Here is a 19,957-nt window from a genome sequence, read left to right as displayed (position 1 = left end):
CATATTCAGTCAATATGAATCTGATTCACTTTCCAGCACTTAAAAGAACATTTTGTAATCCATTGTTTTAGTAACAGGGTATAAAAGATTGTTTTTTTCTTCGAAGTTCATTTTAAAATGAGTAGTGTAACATTATGTTTCATGTAAGTTTAGTTTGTTTAGCTTAATCAAACTTTCATATTAAGTAGAAATTATCATTTTTTTGTAATTTTAAGTCCATATATAATTCCATATGTCAATAAAAATAAAATAACTAAATCTATATGTACATATTTCATTAATTATTAGTACATACAAAATCTGTTCCCTGATTACGACTATACATTTACCAGTAAAAAAATGTTAACTACTCCCACTCAGAACACACAGAAATCCATTAGTACAGTACTGTTCTCTCATAGTCGCTGCAGTAATTGACAATGAGTTTCAGGCAGAGAAAGAAGAGTATCACAATCAAGTGGCTTATTGTCCTTAAGCTACAGTGGATGGAAGTTGGCACCATGGGGGATAGGTTTGGATCTGAAAGGGTCCTAGGGTAACTGCTAAAGTCAAAGACGTCTAACCACTAAATCTCTTAAGTCATACCAGCAGGGTCTAACTGCCAGCCTTTCTGGTCAGCACTTGTGAAATTCTAAGTATGATAGTGTGTTTCTGTGAAAGTACATTAGTTTTGAATTGGAGTGGGAGAGCTTCTTGCCTGGCTTAGTGTACTGAGAATCTGTGGAGAGCAATAATAATCCAAAAATGAAATAAAGTTTGTATCGTCAAATGAACTTCCAATCTTAGACAACCCTACCCGTCCAGATTATTCTTCGCGCCACCTACTTTGCAGACCAGTGAAGTATATTAACACACTGAAAATAATGAACAAGTACAAATCAAGTCATATGAAGAAAGACAGGAATACTGAAAGGAACACAACAGAAAAAGCACAATGGCAGGTCAGTGTGTAAACTGGGAGAAACAAAAAGAAAGAAAACACAATAGGATAAGGACAACCTCAATATTTTCATACACTGCCATTGTTAGACAGACTAGCTCTCTCTTTATCAATCTCAGATCTTCTACATCCATTTCACCTCAGCCCCCAACGAGCTCCTTTCTGTTTTCAGCTTCATCAGGGTGGCAACTTGAACACTCACTGACAGATCTTGACAAATATTCAGTTTTGATATGGGAAATTTAGGAAAGGAAAAGGCCAGATAAAGAAAGGAAAAAGGAAGAGATTAAAAGATAAATAGAGAAGGCAACAGACTAGTATCACAAGACAAACACAAAACAAAAAAAAGGAATCTAACAGGTCATATATGAATGGACAGGAACAAACAAGTGTACATCAAGTCATAAAGAAAGACACTGACCAGTTATTCTGTTTCCACTGTTGTGTGTTCCTATCTTCCTTTACATGACTTAATACAAATGAAAATATTTTGTTGTCAACACAATTTCTAACATTGAACAATTACCACTGATCTGCATATTCAAAATGGTTGTTATGTCTTGAAATATCAAATATATAGAAAACCAACACAAACCAATACAATAATTAGAAATGACTCTAATCACCCAGGACAACACAAGTCCAACACAATTTAATTAATAGGCCGGTAAACATTCCACTTTTAGAAGAAAGACATGAAAAAAGAAATGAAATTAATTTTTGACATAGCAATAAGTAATACGTACTCAAGAAGAAGAAGAAGAAGAAGAAGAAGATGATGATGATGCTTGTTGTTTAAAGGGGCCTAACATCTAGGTCATTGGCCCCTAATGGTACGAAATGTAATGACAAGTTACAAGTTCAAAATCATCCACTGAACAGAATAAAAAATGAGGTGAAGAATGAATGGATGGATATGAATTTAAAACAATCATTGGATCCGACCAAAAATCTGTCATAAACAATAGTATTACTGATCAAGGGACTCCTCTTAAACCATAAGCCTGCTGAATCGAGGAAGCTTGTTGTCTAAAGTGGTCCAAGATCCAGGTCAACGGCCCCTAAAAATGGTACTTATTGCTAGTAAAGTAGAACCTTGGTATTTGTCATGTTGCAGTACTAATCCAAAGTAGTATAGACTCATGGTGTTCCATATATTATGCTACTACTCACGAGTATTTTACGTCGCACAGGTAATGCAGACCTATGGTGTTTCTCACATAATGGCGCCACTCATATGCAACGCAAACCCATTGTGTTCCTCTCCTAGGAGTACTAATCACAGGTGCCGGTATACCCACAGTGGTCCTCATATAGTGGTACTAAACACAGGCAACGCCCAAACCCGTGGTGTTTCTCACAATGGTACTAATTACGGGTACTGGAAACCCACAGTGAACCACTATCTGCTGCTACTAATCATAAACCTATTGTGTACCTAACATAGTGGTACTACTCGCAAGTAAAAGCGACCCATGGTGTTCCCTGCGTGATGGTACTAATCACAAGTAAGTTCATGGTTCTAATACAATCATCCCTGGGTTGCCCCTTTTAGTTGCCTCTTATGACAGGCAGGGGATACCATGGGTGTATTTTTCGTCTGCGTCCCCCACCCACTGGTGCCAGACAGGGAGAAAATAGAAGAAAAAAGAAGGGATCCATCACTTTGAAAAATGAAGTAACGGACGAAGAAAGGCAAGAGCCATGAAGGGCGTGAAAATGGGACTCCCTAGGCCTCGAATGCTCTAATACCGTCACGGTCGGAAAAGAACAAGAGTTGACTAAGGGAGGTCGGACAGGATAGATGAAAGTGAGGAGCCTAGCACAAGTAAGTGGAAGCAATGTCAGGACTCAGCTAAAGGCCCATGGTCGCCAAACCACACTCCCAAGTTGAGAGCCCCTGGGACCCCTTTCAGTCGCCTCTTACAACAGGCAGGGGATACCATTGGTGTATTCTTCGTCTGCATCCTGCACCCAAAGGGGGTGCGTGCTCAAGAAATTATGTCAATAAAATAAAGAACAAAATCATCAACAAACAAAAAATGCTTCTTGAAAAGCAAAAATAAAAGAAAAAATACCTAGTGTACACATACAGGAACAGGCATTCTTATGATCTGTCCAAAATGTTCAAGAAATACAATATTAAAATGCCATATCAAACAGATAATAATAAAAAGTTTTATGTGGCCTCAAGTAATATTAATGAAGACAATCAATTTAGCAAATCAGGGGTATACATATTAATGTGTCAAAATTGTAAGCAACACTATATTGGACAATCGGGAAGAAATATATATAGCGGTCAGATATAAAGAACATACAAATGCCATAAAACATGCAAGATATTTGGCCATGTGCAAACATATGTCAAACAAGACATGAAATTAACCTGTTGACGAGTACACGTAAGGACAGTCAATAGAGCACGGCATTTGCCGTGTGGTCCCACATGAGGGAGCACAGCATTTGTCGTTTTAGGCTAGTACCAAGAACTTAATAGCTTACTGACGTAATATAACATCTGGTGGTTATTTTTTATTTTTATTTTTAACATTTTCAGTTATTCGTATAGTGTTGCTGTACAAATCCTAGTTCTGTATGGTGGTGGTCTCTGATGGAAATGCGTATACTCCCTACAGTGTAAGAGTTTGGCGCACCATTAGACCACAGATTACAGCAGTGTTACAATCGCCGCCGATGTGGATAGTTATTTGTGCTCTTCGTAGCTATAAATATTTTTGGTTTTTCTAAATGTAACTGTGAATGCTTCATCTTTTGCAAATTACAAGTGATGCTATGGAGTTTCTGGACACAAGTGATGATATTATAGATGAACTAAATAGAGATATTTGTGAAGGTGATATACACCGAAGAAAATGGAAATTGCAACACCCAGAAGGAGTGGTGCTACATTGCTGCAATTGAACATGCAGGACGAGTGTTCAGTTGTGATTCGATGATTACACTTTCAGGTCCCTCTGACCGCAAATTTGGACAACAATCAATACAGGATGTGCCCACCATTAGCTGCAATATATTGATGAATGCGTCGAGGCATGGAGTCAATAAGGCCCTGGATCGCTTCCTGAGGAATTGTGGCCCATGCTTGCTGCACTGCACGGGTCAGTTGTTCCAGAGTTGTGGGTGGCTGAGGACGGTTGGCCAGTTGTCAACCCATCATGTCCCACACATGCTCGATAGGACTGAGGTCCGGGGATCTGGTGGCCATTCTAAGGTTGTGATGTCGTGGAGAGCTTCTCTGGAGATGCGTGCAGTGTGAACCCGGGCATTGTCCTGCTGAAACATTCCATTAGCAATGTTCGCCATCATAGGGACAACCACTGTATTGAGCACCCTATCAACGTACTGTCGAGCAGTCATAGTGCCCTCAACAAGCATTAATTGCGATTTCACATTAAAGCCAATAGCTCCCCAGACCATAATGCTTGGTGTTGGTCCTGTGTGCCTCTCAACAAGAAGATCTGGGCGGCCCCTCTCCCCGGTACATCGGTGCACACGATTCCGGCGATCACTGCGGGCAAGACAGAAGCATGATTCATCACTAAAGACGACCCTATGACATTCGTCGACCCACGTCGATCTTTCTCGACACCAGGTCAGCCTTACACGTCGCTGTTGTGGGGTCAATGGAACACCTTCTGCAGGGACACGGGCTCGTAAGCCACCTGCACGCAGGCGATTACCAACCGTTTGTTGTGTAATGTGGGGTGTCACAGCTGCTCGAATTTGCGCTGCTGTTGCACGTGGTTCCATCCGGGCCATCCGAATGATGCGGCGATCCTCTCTCACAGTTGTCTGTTGCGCTGGGCCTGTGCCAGGTCTACGAGTGTGGATACCTTCATTTGACCACTGCCGCCATACACATTGTACTGTAGATGCCTGTCGGCCAACACGTGCAGCGACAGTCCTTAGCGATAATCCAGCCTCACACAGCCCAATTATTCGAGCCCTCTCAAACGGCGACAGTTGTTAATAGCGTGCTCTTTTCTGTCGTCGAGGCATGTTTGACGGGGAACACTTCACTGCACAGACTGCAAGTCAACTACGCTATGCCAGAGTCCGTATCCTGGAGATGATTCCTCCGCGACCAATCACGCGGGGAGACCTGTAGCAACAATCCAATGGGTCTGAAACTTTGATCATTTACATACCTACATGGCATCGTTCCATATCTTGAAAATCAACACAAACGACCAATGCCTTCATGGTGCTGCAATTTCCATTTTCTTAAGTGTATTAGCTTCGAATGTATAATCTATGAATAGTGACAATGAAAATGATCTTACAATGTTTTTTGATAACTTTTCACCCTCTGATGTAAGTACACCAAGGCCACCTAACAATGAAAACAAAATTCGGACATCCTTCCCACCAACCCGCTACAAACCGCCGACTCACAGCAATGCCCTTTGTGTAAATGGGAACATAATGGTTATTATCAGCCCCGTAATTTACCTTTTGACTCTTCAAAATCACGCTATCTTCGAACAAATAGGCTCTCTCCTCATTACCATACCAACAAAGTTGCAGAATCCTATAATCACCACAGCCCATGCTATACCATTCTGAACACCAACAGTTTAGTTATAACCACCCAGTATTTACCGTATTTTCTCACATAATTAATGCCCTTGCATAATTAACGCATCTCAATATTTTTGGCTCCAAATTGGAGAAAAAAAGAAATGTTTACGTATTTGACACACCACTTCTTCAAACATCCATCACGCAGATCCGGATGCGTTTCGAAATAAAGATGTCAGCCACTCAGGTTGTGATAGTACATATATCACACCCCCGAATTATATGTAGAAGTTAGAGATATTATTGTCAGTATTCGATTTATTATTATTATTATCATATTATTATCAGTATTTCATTTGTATATTTTGCCATTTATATTGGTAAGCTGGAAGATATCCACATATGTAGGTATGAGTAATTTGTTTTGCACGAGTGGGAAAACATTGCTTTAATAACTCTGGTAATTTGGTTGAGTCATGTGGATACCCCAGTGTTTGTTGTGATGTACTTGTGTCGGGATATTCAATGAGTCATGTATATATCCCAGCCTGATGAGATGAGCTTGTTGTTGAATTAGGGAAGTTCGTATAACTCATATGATATACCCGAGCGTTTGTTATTGTCTTGAGACCAAGTATGAGTTCAGGGCTGGGTCTTGACTAGAGGTTCACTCATGATTGGCTGGCAAGCACCAATCCAGATGTACCATCTGAGAGGAGGGGGATGTTGATGTCTATAAAGGTTGATCATACGGCGGCAACCAGGGACATTGTAGAGGGGATTGTAAAGGAACGAGAAGGAAGATAACTACAACCAGTGACACTGTATAAGAGAACTACAACTGACACACTGTACGGGAAGGAAGTGGTGCTGATACACGGTACTGGAGTAACACGGCTGTAATGGACTGGACTTCAAATGTTCGTGGAGCATAGTCTTGTTATGTTCGTGGAAAGTGGCTGATTGTGGAGAGTGCTGGCACATTAAGTATTGTAGCACTTGTGGCAGCCTAGCATTATATGTTGGTGAAAGCTATCTCAGACTTTCCATAATTTATGTTGAGGATCGACAGACGTGTGTATATATCTTTGCAACAAGTGTTAAAATATGTGAACACAGTAGTACAAGGTACAGTATCTGTGTGATGTGATAACTGCCGATTATGAGAATCGGTAAGTCGAATTGATATAGAGACAGTGAAGGGTATTTATCTTCATACATGTACATTGTTCATCGGACTATCTACAAATGGTAGCTTAGTTCTCGCTTTCGTTTTCCCACGATTTTCATTATTATTGTTGTTGTTGTAAATATGGAGTCTTCCAGCAATATTTTATGTGTGTATTATATGTATAATGTTGTATGTCGATGAGGTGCTCATGCACGGATGTTGTTAAGAATATAGTTAGCTATTTTAGAATCAGTGTTATTGATGAACCTAGGTGCAGTTCCTAACTTATTAGTCGTTTTCAGGAGGTTAGGTAAGGCCTGCAGCAGATGTACCAGTACGCAGCATTATGTACACGCCCTGGGATATACAGTTTATCATGCTCTTATCTAAATTCGAGGGATCCATTCTGGTGAACTCTGGCGCCCATACTACGGACATTCGGTTAATTATGCTTATTAATTTCATTAAGTTTTTGAGTAATTTTATTTATATATTTTTATTCATGATTTTATTTATTATTATCATCAAAAAGTTACAAGGTAGCAGTCTTCCTGTTGCGAAACAGGGCATTCCAAATACCGGGCAACATGCCGTTATCAGCCGGCAGGAAATACCACTGCACTAGTTCAGTGAGAAAATCAGCGCAGGAGTGACAAGTGATACTCTATTCCAGTATGGTGGAAACTTTCTTTTTTACGAGAGTTTCGGGTACAGGAAGTGCGTTTTCTGTGATATCAAAATTGATTTGTTAGTCCATATTCAGCAAGTATTCAAGTAATACTGCATCATATGAACTTGCGGTGATCAGTTACAGTACGTCGAAACATACGGGAATAAGGCAGTGGGCCACACAAGTATTCAGTGTCCGAATGCAATGTGTGCTACCACAGTAACAGAGAAGGGTACTTCAAGCGACCAACAAGTCTTGCAAAGCATTCTGTGGATCAAACAGCGGCAAATTTCCGAAAGTAGGGGAGGAACCACAGGTCAGATGCCATTCAGTTTCCATATGCCACAAACTCGAACAATCGATAAAAAAAGACATTGAGTGTTTATCGTACGCACTATGGGAAGCAAAAAAGAATGATGTACTGCAATGTTTCCTGTATGGTAACATGTGATGGCAGAAAGCTTGCACTTTATGTTGTTCTAAAACAATGCCTAAAGTAAAATTTACGCGAGGGATCGACGTTCGCATTTAAAAAAAGCGTGGATGGGCACGTCACTCGTACAAGATTGGATACAAACAGTTTGGGAAAATATAGCAGGGGTCCCACTTTCAATGCCCAGCCCTTCTCGTGTTGGACAGTTTTCTTTTTTTGCCGGTATGTCATTATTATGTACTTACATGAATTGTACATGTTTATTTCACTTCAGGTCATATTGTCAGCTCGTAACAGGAAGAATATTTTCCAGTGTCGGTACAGGTACTTCAAACCCACGCGTCCAACTTACCTGATGTACTCTATTTGACTTTTCAGAACAAATCTCACGCCGGAATTTTACGCCAAATGACGATTAACTGCAAATGAGTTGAACCAATTGCATGTATATGATATTTATGTATCTTTTAAATTTAAATGAATTGTATATAATTTTTTAAATACCTGAATTCCTCAAATAATTTATGCTTTTGAAGTTTTTGCCTGTATTTTTCATTTAAAAAAGTGCGTTAATTACGCGAGAAAATACGGTACATAAAAACATCAGATAAACCCAAGGAAGAACTTACAACAATAGTGAACAAAGTACTATGACCAAATGCACAGGATTTGGAGGAATTTCTTTTTTTGTTTTATTCCTGGAAACCAAACATAGATGATGAACTATTTACTATTCCAGTGGTCATGCAATTCATTGTCACTGGAGAAAATCAACCTGCTGACATTTCTCGCTTTCAGCTTAACAAAATATGGCATAATTCATTATGAATATACTGTAGTTGTGAATGGTTCAGATATTATATGGGACTGATACCACTTTCAATACAATCATTCATATGCTTTTAGTCTGTGACAGCACGATTCATAAATTCAGGACTCAGTTTACAAAGATGAGTTATTTCAAGCATCCTTAGAATTCCAACACAAATTTAGCTTCTATGAAACATGAAAAGAAGATTACTGTTCTGCTCTTATATTTAAGGAGTGTACCTGGTGAAAAAAACATTAACCTTGATCAATGTGTGATATTCCAATTACATACTTGCAGGAGCTAGCATTCAATATTAAACACAATTTACACTGAAGCACATACAAATATGTTTCTGCTGGTAAACTGTTTCTTCAGTACTCTACCCTGAATGACTGTTTCTTCCTCAAATAAGGCAACCATTAGAAACTAACAAGACATCCTGGTGAGAAACCAGTGACAATGTCATTCGGCTACCACGCCCCTGCAGCAATTTGATTGCCTATAAACATAGCTTTGTGTGTTCCTTAGGGTGGAAAAGGTCTGGTTGCACAATCTCTGTCCCTGAACAGTGTGCTAGCCTTACTAGAAGAACCACAATTGAGCATACTCTTTTTAAGTGCCTTTAATGAACATTTTCACTCAGTCTTTAAACATTATGGGATAAGTCAGCAATCAGGATAACAGCCTCCAGATTATCCACAAAACAAAAAAAAGGCAGTTAGAGTAAAGAAAAGAATATGCCAAATGTGAGCCTGAGTCTTCTGTCTTGTACTTCAAATACACTTTATATACACACACACTTCAAAGGCACTTATATATCTATTTGAATATAAACAGGAATATAGAAAAAAAGTCAATATCCTGTGATATATAAGGCCTTGGCTTATTAAGACAATTTAATTTAATTTTGTGTGGCTATTTCTAGCTGAGTGCAGCTCTTGTAAGGCAGACTCTCCGATGAGGGTGGGCGGCATCTGCCATAAGTAGGTAACTGCGTGTTATTGTGGTGGAGGATAGTGTTATGTGTGATGTGTGAGATGCAGGGATGTTGGGGACAGCACAAACACCCAGCCCCCGGGTCACTGGAATTAACCATTGAAGGTTAAAATCCCCGACCTGGCCGGGAATCGAACCCGGGACCCTCTGAACCGAAGGCAAGTACGTTGACCATTCAGCCAACGAGTCAGACGTTAAGACAATTGCTACACAGTCATATGATCTGCAGTTATTGGAGTGTTATATGGTTAGTGTGGCAACATTCTCAACTGTATTGTTTGGTTTCTATGACCAGGTCTGTTGCCTTTCATATTAGGCAGCTTCTCAGTTGGTCTCATGAGGTTGAGTAAATCCCGTTCCAAACTGAGGCCTCTAGGTAAGAGGCAAGCACACTACTCTTTACACCACATCAGTACCATTTATCAAAATACACACATCCATGAACATAGTTGCAGACAAAATTATTATTGCATATGAACAATCACAGGACAATAAATCAGAAAGAGCCTTTCCACACAGGAGCCAGCCCCAATGTGTAGGGCTAGTGTATGTGCCTCTTACCTGGAGGCCACAGGCTCAATTCCCAACCAGTTCAAAGATTTAAATTCTGCACTGAAGGCTGAAATGGGGTTCCACTCAGCCTTGTGACTGCAACCGAGCAGCTGTCTGATATGAGAGACAGCAGATCCAGTTGGGAAAGCCAAGAAATACGACCAGAGGATGTCATTATACTGACAACTTGGCATCTGCAGGTCATCTGGCTTGACAGCAATCATCTTGGCAGGCCAAGGCCCTTAGTGGGTTGTTGTGCCATGGGTTGGTTTGTTTGCATTCACATAGAAATAAAATTGCGTAACATAGCAGTATTACCTTTAATCATCACTTCACAAGCAGTTAATATCAGTTTCACTGTGTGTTTCTAGTGTTGAAAAGAGCTTGTCTTACAATAATTCTTCAAAGAAATGTCTGCAAGCAGTATACACTCCTATGGTATTTTGTCAAAGTTTATATTCTCTTTCTCAGTATGGTTTTTACATATGTACTGTACATAGTAAAAATTTATCGAGATACATAATGCATCTGTTTTAGTACTAAGGGACAATATGTATTCATTTCTAATATAGTTGATACATTCTTAACCATTTATAATGTAGAAAAGATGGCTGAACTAAACAGATTTAACAAACATTCCATATCAGAGTAAAGATGTACATCTATACCCTCCTATATCAGTTGTAGATGACTTACCCAACAGGACCTGCAGACAACACCAATCTCTCAAGATCCAAGCCACTAAACAATACATAAATGCCTTTATTCTCTTTTCCCAGTATATTTTCAGCCGGTACTTTACAATCTTCAAAGATCAGCTCTCCTGTATTAGAACCTCGCATACCCAATTTATCCAACTTCTGAGCAGTTCGAAAGCCAGGCATACCTTTCTCTACAAGGAATGCTGTTATACCATGCTGAGGTTTACTAGCATTAGGATCTGTTCGGGCATAGACCTAGACAGACATACCAAGATCGTTTTAACAAAATTCAACATTGCAACTGTAATAGTAAATGAAACCCAAAAAGCACATATTAACACACAACGTAACCTACATCTCAGGTGGAAAAAAAAAAAAAAAACAGAATGAAATAAAGCCACAAAAACTAAATTATGAAATATTTAAGAAGGGCCATATTTATGGAGTGGTTAACTGGGCAGTTGCATACAGCAGCAGGATTTAGTTGGAGACAAATTTCTAAAATCTTGTGTGAAAGATTGAGTGAAATGAAACAATTCAACCCCTTTGAGAATGAGTGAAGTCTCTAATGAAGGACTCTGCAGAAATGCCATCATCACATGAGCTCAAAGGATGAGTTGTAGATAATGGTGCTCAATCTTTGGGAAGAACTGGCCCTTCGAGATGGGTACTTCCACGAAACAAACAGAGCCTAGTGTAACTTCTAGTGGGATCATGAATTTAAAAATATAAATGTCCCACATTGCTAACATGTATGATAGGTGGCAACAATGACCAATGTAGTGCAGTTGCAGTTGAATTTTGTTCTGAGTTATGTATTTGTTAAGAGTTCAAACTGGTTCTGGGGCACTTTGAGTCAATATTCTTTGTGAAGGTAATTATGTAAACCTATTCTAATCCTTGAACATTATTATACACGGAGGAAGTCTCTCAATAGAAAAAAACAAGGAAGAGATCTGGAAGGTGATAAGTAGAGACAGGAATTATAGGCACGAATAGGTTAGAATACAAACGTATTTAAACAAGGCACGAGTGTAATCTAGCCGCTCTACAGCTATGCCGGTGAGTTGCATAAATTTTGGGGGTTCTGATAGTTCATATCGCTAATATTTATGCAAATCTCATTGCAGAACTGTTGTGCGGATATATGACACTTGCGCCTTGGTTAAATACGTTTGCATTCTAACTTATTTGTGCCTATAATTCCCATCTCTAGTGATAAGGAAGATGACAGAGCCAATGTATAGAATCCAGTTTGCTGCTAAGACAACAATTGCACATCCTGGCTGGCATCTGTGGATGCTACAGCAATTGTAAATTCTCAGTAACACTCAAAACATACTTGTATCAAAAAAGTTTAAAAAATAAAAATACACCTATGCATTTTTTTTTTTTTTTTTTTTTTTTTGCCAGTTGCTTTACATCGCCCCGACACAGATAGGTCTTATGGCGACGATGGGACAGGAAAGGGCTAGGAGTGGGAAGGAAGCGACCGTGGCCTTAATTAAGGTACAGTCCCAGCATTTGCCTGGTGTGAAAATCGGAAACCACGGAAAACCATTTTCAGGGCTGCCGACAGTGGGGTTCGAACCTACTATCTCCCGAATATTGGATACTGGCCGCACTTAAGCGACTGCAGCTATCGAGCTCGGTCATATGCAATTTAAGCATAAGTGTGTGAATAGTGGTGTTCTGCAATCTGGGGGCAGACTGTTGATGAGTGCACTTCGTGTAACAGGGTCTATGCTGGGTTGGACGAGAAAAAACATCACAGCAGTTGCTCGAAGCAAACTTTTATTGGCACGCTGGAGACAATACAATGCACATTCTCCTCTAGTTTTGATAAATTGTAGTAATGTATTGGAGAGAGGGAGTGTGTGTGTTTTTTCTAATGTAGTACATGCCTCATCTCCTTCGAGATCATCCTCAGCTACAATTGACAGTATATCACAGTTAAAAACTCCAATCCTAAAATATATACATAAAGAGATTAAAATATTTGCAAACACAACATTTAAAATGGAGAAAACAAATTGTCAATGTTTTTCTTTGTCTTGACACCTACTTTTCCTCTTAATGAGGGTCAAATGCAGAAATGCCATCGTATAAGGAAACTCCTAACCGTAGTCAAACACACTCTTAATCCAGCAATGACTATAAAAATGAAATTTACCATACAATCTTTCAAGAATATTTTTGCATGGGAAAACAAATGGTAAAATCAAAAATTATAACTATCAATCCTGCTTGTTGTTAGTAGTAAATGTGGCACATCTGACCGGAACGTATGGACTGGGGAACACTTCCTAAAAAAGAAAATATGCAATGGCAAAATTATCTTGGGAAACTGTATCTGTGGGTAAAAATATACTGGTAAATGCAGTCAAACTGGAACTTGAAGTAAACCATAATGTAGACTTTGTGAATGTATTTCGTATCTCCTGAACTTGAAAGAGGAGTCTAAAATGAAATGAAACAGCCCCGTCGGCTTGGCTCTGCTTAGCAGATGAACTTACACTAGACTGATGCTGTTCAGTGGTTGTCAAGAGCAGCCTCTATCGAAGGAGGTGGAGGAGAAGGTGGAGGGAGTGGTACTGGGTTGGGGCGGAGAGAAGTTCGCGTATAACTAGCCAAAGCTGAATTGTTGCCCCACTGCTTGAAGTATATTTCAATTATTTTGTAGAGAAGGATGTTTATGTTTTTCTGAAATTTCACTGAGCTTGCCACTGGGATTATTTGATTGAGATAAATATATCGAGAAGAGTGCCTTTATCTTCTATATGCGTAATGGCAAAATCTTGGTGGGGCTTTTTTTTTTTTTTTTTCTTTTACGGGTTGCTTTACGTCACACTGACACAGACATCTTCTGGTAATGATGGGATAGGAAAGTGTTAGGAGTGGAAAGGAAGTGGCCATGGTCTTAATTAAGGTACAGCCCCAGCATTTGCCTGGTTTGAAATTGGGAAACCGCAGAAAACTATCTTCAGGGCTGCCAACTGCAGGGTTCGAACCCACTATCTCCCGAATGCAAGCTCACAGCTGTAAGCCCCTAACCGCATGGCCAACTTGCTCGGTGATCTTGCTATACAGAAAGGAAAGAATGATCCTGGAGGAATATTTATTATGTTCTTTTTAGTATTAATATATTCTTGACAATGGGTAACAAAACTTCCAGTCTGGTCTATATAGCTAGCCTCATACTGAGAACACTTCAGCTTATAGACACCATTAAAAAAAATTTATTATTATTATTATTATTATTATTATTATTATTATTATTATTATTATTATTATTATTATTAATGTGTTTAATTGTTTACATTTTCTTGATTAAGTGAACAAGATCACACAGATGTTTTCTTTATGACTGTATACATAGGGCTGTTTTAAAATTAATAATGGATCTAATTTTGGTAAGGCTTGTACTGTTGGGATTATTTGATTGAGATGAATATAAATATTGAGAAGAATGCCTTTATTTTCTATAAGCAAAATGAGAAGATCTAGATCTACAGAAGAGAAAGAATGTCCTTGATTAAGTTGACAGTATCTGTTATACAAACACTGGATGCTTCAGATGTCAAATGAGTGTACAGTATAATATAACATTGTAATTTTATATTTTTAGAAATATTGAAAAATTCAGTTGAATTGAAAAAGTTATATGTCAATACAGATCTAATAATGAAGTTCATTGTGTGTAATGTTGCAGCCAACCAGGTGTATATATATAAAATATAAAAAAGCAAATTGTACATGCTGTTAATGCTGTCATGCCTTCGGTCTTCAACTGAGCAGGCCAAAGGTAAGGCTACACTGTGTGTGTGTACATATGAGGGGCCTTAATCTCATATTATCAGAGGCTGAGCACATGTGTTCTAGTCTATTTCTACAAAAGGTTTACAAATGATGTTAATATAAATTTCAAAACCAAATGAAAACTACAAGGCTTCAAAGAAACAGTAAATTACCTACAATTCTATAGTGGGGTCAAGAAAGAGATTAGAGGCCAAGCAGGAGTCATGGTCATGATACATGAAAGACTAGGATCGAGAATAGACAGCTATACTTTCTGGAATTAAAGAATTATTCAGATAAGATTAAAGCTATTCACGAGCTGTCTTAGAGTCATAGGATTATATGCCTCAGTACAGGGAAGAGTAGAAGACGATGTTAGTTTTTACGACAATTTACAGAAAGTAATTAACAAAATAAATAAGCAAGATATGATACTTTTACTGGGAGACTTTAATGCCAAGGTAGAAAATAGAAAAGTTCAGAACAATATAGGAACAAATGGAGAAACAACTAATAACAGTAATGGAATGAAACTTATAGATTTTGTTCTCTTCAATCAGTTAAAAATAATTAATACAATGTTTCCACATAACGATAGTCACAAGTACACATGGTCAGATAGGAATCAAAAATCGATCATTGATTATGTCATCTGTAACCAAAAACTAGCAGCATTAATTTTAGATGTTAGAGTATTTTGAAGTCCTGAAATGGAAACAGATTACTCCTTAGTAGTTTCACCAGTCCACTTAAAGCCAAGATGGATGGAAAATAAAAGACACCCTGTGCAGAACAGGGTCTTTTAAGCGACCCAAGCATAAAATGGCTCTGTCAAAATAGACTTAACACGTTGAAGACGATGTCATCCCTTGTGGGCTGACGGACGCTCATACAAAATGAGGGGTGACATGGTAGTGTCTCCAGGCCTCTCAACTTTAGGCTGTTGCACGAAACTAGCACTACCATTCGCTGTTGTATTGCATTGCTTGTTCAAGTAAGGTGTTCATAGAGTGCAGCGCAGTGCCCATTCCTTTCTCAGCACGCTGTGCATTGCGCAACAGACAGTGGAATTTCTCTGACATATGCAACCATCAGAATTCAATTATTAATGGCAAGGAAAATAATGTGGATTGGAGTCTATTATTGCTTTATTCTTAAGTACTGGTTGAGATTTAGCACTCAGATGAAATTGTTGTCGTGAACGACGGCTCACGACGCGCCTTCCGCGTATTAACGAGAGAGCGAAAGGGTTCGAATGGGATTCGAATCTGCGAACTCCAGGGTAAAAAGCCTGTGATTTAAAAAGTAGCAGGCATATGAACGCATGTATATATGAAGGGAAATTACAGTAGAGTTTGTGTATGTTCATAATTCATAAATGATTGTAATAATAATAAGATAAATAACTGAGTAACTCGAAGAATTTAGAATATTCGATGTCGCGTAGAACCTCATAAGCCAAGAGCTTTGTGTCTCAATATTGTGAAACATTGTGTAAGTGAAATACGCACTTCTTTTGGGTTGGAAATATACAGAGTCACGTGTAAAGGGCATAGAAACAGTTTCCAAAGTGTTCTGGAACAATGTGTGTGATACAACGTGACTGGGTGGTTCCATGTGAAAGAACCAATCAGAGAACAGTGCAGTCGTGACGTGAACTAGTGACTTGTGGTGGTGGTATATGAATCAGTAGGATTATTCTAGAAAGAATAGAAGAAACTATATAACTTGGTAACTTGTAAACAACAGGGCTTTTTGACTTTCATCCCTCGAAGGAGGCTTTTTGACTTTCATCCCTCGAAGGAGGCTTTTTGGACTGGCAGACCTCAAAGGAGGCTTTTCGACGGTAGGCAATATCGCGCGGGGAAGTGAATAATCAATTAGGGAGAACTGTTGGAGAGGTGGTAGACTTAGCATTCAGTCGCAGTACGCAGTAAAGTGATAGTAAGATAGAGGGATATCAGGCTCCCGAACTGAGTGTGATTTGTTGGTAAACAATCACAAGGGTTTTCCATACCGATTATCAAAGTAGGTATTGGAATATAAGCTTATAGACTAGCAGCTCAATTTTAATTGGGAGAAGTCACGTCGCCGTGAAGAGTAACGAGTTCCAGGGATATCTACGCAGAAGAGGAGAAGGCAAGAAGAAAAGAGTGAAGACGCCAGCTGTACAAGAATCAGCTATACTCCGTAGTTAAGTATTCAACCAGTAAATATATGTATTATATGTATTTTTCTGTGTACTAGGAAAAAGACTTGAACTTTCTCAGAGATCTGAAGTTGAGAAGGGATTGAGAGTAATTGGTGTCAGAGATTTTGTGTTGTATGTATTATTGTATATATTGATGTGTAAATATTCTGGGTGTTGGAATATAATTAGTGTTTAAACTTTGCCAATCTGATTATACGCTCCCAAAACTCCGAACCCAAGTCCTCAGCCTGTTGTACATCCCTTAGGGTCACGACATTGTAAACCGGGGCTACGTGTAAATAAAAAATGTTTCTGCAAACCTGAGAATGTTCCCCAGTAATTGTCACTGGCTGGTGATTTGGTTGAATCATCGCACGATGCGGCACCAGAATCTTTGCTAGTGTCCTCACTACACAATCTACTGTTGAATTCCGACTCGGAAAAGGTGGCATCACATTGCAAATCCTAAATGTCAAGATCACTTGATTCAGCACTCGAACCCTTTTCAAGTTGTTCTTCTCTCTCTCTATCGGTAATCATGGCTTACTCAACACAGAAACACAAATAACATGAATTAAATTCTTGTCACAAAACTGTAAATTACAAGGAACTCATTGAAAGGTGCGTAAACCAACAGCTCACAACACAGAGCACAGCGTTCCACAGCAGCAAAGGTAAAAAGGCCGTCACCCCTACTTTCTCTGTTGCATAGTCAACCTAATAACCATATGTTACCCCAATGGGGGGACACAAAAATAGTAACTTTGAACATAAATTATGTCTTTGATTATCATGTACGAATGAAATTACGAACATCCATAGCCCACAACAACCTGAAATATGTATATTGCATTTCCGCAGTTTAAAATTGAAAAAAGCAAATGTACACGTCGACGCTAAAGTGTTAATAACCTAATTCAGTCAACATCAGTGAGTACTAATGTAGAAGGAAGAATGGTCAAATATTAGCTCAGTTTAGGAATGAAGAAAAAATAGAAGAGGAATAAAGGACTGAGAATCTGGGATGAAGAAATTAGAAAGGTTATATTAGATAAAAGACAAGTTTACAGGAAGTTTTTATCAACTGGTAAACTAGGAGATATATTGAATTACATTCATAACAGCACAACAGCAAGATGGGAAGTAAGACAAAAACACAGAAAAAGCTGGGAAAATTTTGTATCAACATTAGAAATAGACTTAACAAGACCAAAATCACATACATATAAAATTCTGAAGAAATTAAATAGGGAACAAAGGAAGACTTAAAACTCAGTGCAATACCATCAAATGAATGGCTTAAATATTTTCAGACACTTTGGACAAGTTCAAAAGATGAAGTGCTCACTCTGCCAATATCTAACAACAATCTAACAGAATCTGTAACTTTAGAAGAATTAGAACTAACTTTGAGGAAACTTACAAATAGTAAAACACCTGGAGAAGAGGGAATTAATTCTGAACTGCTCAAATACTCAAGTGAACCTTTCAAACAAAGATTCCTCAGTTTTCTAAACCTAATTTAGAATGGATACAACCAACCAGAAAGCCACAGTTATCCATAATCATAAAAAAAAGGTGATGTAAAAATTGTGAAAATTACAGGGGAATATTATTTACATGATCATTATGAATAGTACTTACTACCATTTATACTGGATCACCGTCACTCCTTTCTGTAACACTTCATTCCTCCTTACTTTCTTCCACGACACTTATAAAGTCACTATCACTTTCAGTATCTGATAGTAAATATTTACTTCCAGACCCTAATATATCACTAAGTTCAGATACACATGTGCCCTCATTTAGGATTTCATCAATCTCATCAGGATCCATAACAAATATTTAAGCCTACCATAAATTAAAATAGGAATGTGGTTTTACTCTTTCTAAAACAGTGCCTGAAAAACATACCATTTCATGCCACAGGCCAAAGACAACTATGCAAACCATAAACAATGAACTGTAAATTGTTTTAATATTTTTCGAACGTGAGAGGTTCACAGATGCACTGAATGAGCACTCTACTGATTGCTTATGGGAGTTGTTGCACTCATACTAGCAGTAATGGAAATTTAAAAAATTCAAAATCTACTTCAATGACCATGAAATTGCATGTACCACACGTGGCGCACGACAGCATGAATAAGAAACTTCATATTTGATCTGTACTAACACAATATTCAGGAGAATAGGAGAGGAATTATCCACCTTTCAATACAAAATGAAATGGAATAACAAAATTAAACTATTTAATATATTATATGGGAGGAGCCTCCGTGGCTCAAATGGCAGCGCGTCAGCTTCTCACCGCTGGATACCGTGGTTCAAATCCCGGTCACTCCGTGTGAGATTTGTGCTGGACGAAGCGGGGGCGGGACAGGTTTTTCTCCGGATACTCCGGGTTTCCCTGTCATATTTCATTCCAGCAACACTCTCCATTCTCATTTCATAGCATTTATCAATCATTAATAAATCACTTTGGGAGTGGTGACCCCATTGTACTAATAGCCTATATATTGATTCATTCCCTGACCTGGTCAATGACTGGAGCACAGGTTGTAGTTTTTTTTTTTTTTTTTTCAATATATTATATGGGACCAGTTTTGACCCTTGCGTAGGATCATCTTCAGCCATGTAATTTAAAATCGGCAAGTTAATAAAACTATACAAAACACTTAAAACCTAGAAAAAAACATCTAAAAAATAACAACGTTAAAATACTACAAACACAGGGCTTTAAAAAAGGTGGATAATTTTCCTCTCCTATTCTCTTGATTTCCAAATGCCATCATGTGCCATCAATGGTGCACAAAATAAAGTGCGTAAAGTGACTCTAAAACTCTCAAAATATGCAAACTGACCACTGATTAAGGGGTTTTGTGTGAATAACAACATTATTTGTATAAAAACTCAATGTTGTCTTTTAAGAAACGCAATACTAAATACAAAGCCATTTTTGAAAGGCAATTTTTTTAAATCATGTACCACTGGTGGTGCATGTCGGGATGAACGTATTAATGGATAAACATTAGGCGGTGATGACATTCCTTGATGTAGAAAAGGCTTATGATAGTGTACCCAGAGCAAAGGTACGGAAAGTAATGCAACAGAAAGGATTTAGAAAACAAATGATAGAATATGTC

At 38.4% G+C, this 19,957-nt stretch overlaps 1 protein-coding gene across 1 annotated transcript in view; it reads right to left on the bottom strand.

The window, feature by feature from the left end:
• The window catches only part of LOC136856903 (isovaleryl-CoA dehydrogenase, mitochondrial), a 56,906-nt gene that overhangs the window by 20,675 nt on the left and 16,274 nt on the right, over positions 1–19,957 (bottom strand). The window contains exon 5 of the mRNA XM_068226734.1: positions 10,815–11,074. Within this exon, the coding sequence (XP_068082835.1) occupies positions 10,815–11,074 (260 nt within the window). The remainder of the gene's footprint in view (positions 1–10,814; positions 11,075–19,957) is intronic.

This window comes from Anabrus simplex, chromosome 1 (assembly GCF_040414725.1).
Source record: "Anabrus simplex isolate iqAnaSimp1 chromosome 1, ASM4041472v1, whole genome shotgun sequence".
In the NCBI taxonomy this organism is placed as follows: Eukaryota; Metazoa; Arthropoda; class Insecta; order Orthoptera; family Tettigoniidae; genus Anabrus; species Anabrus simplex.
The sequence above is the reverse complement of the archived record's forward strand: the minus strand, read 5'-3'. Positions and strand labels throughout refer to the sequence as shown.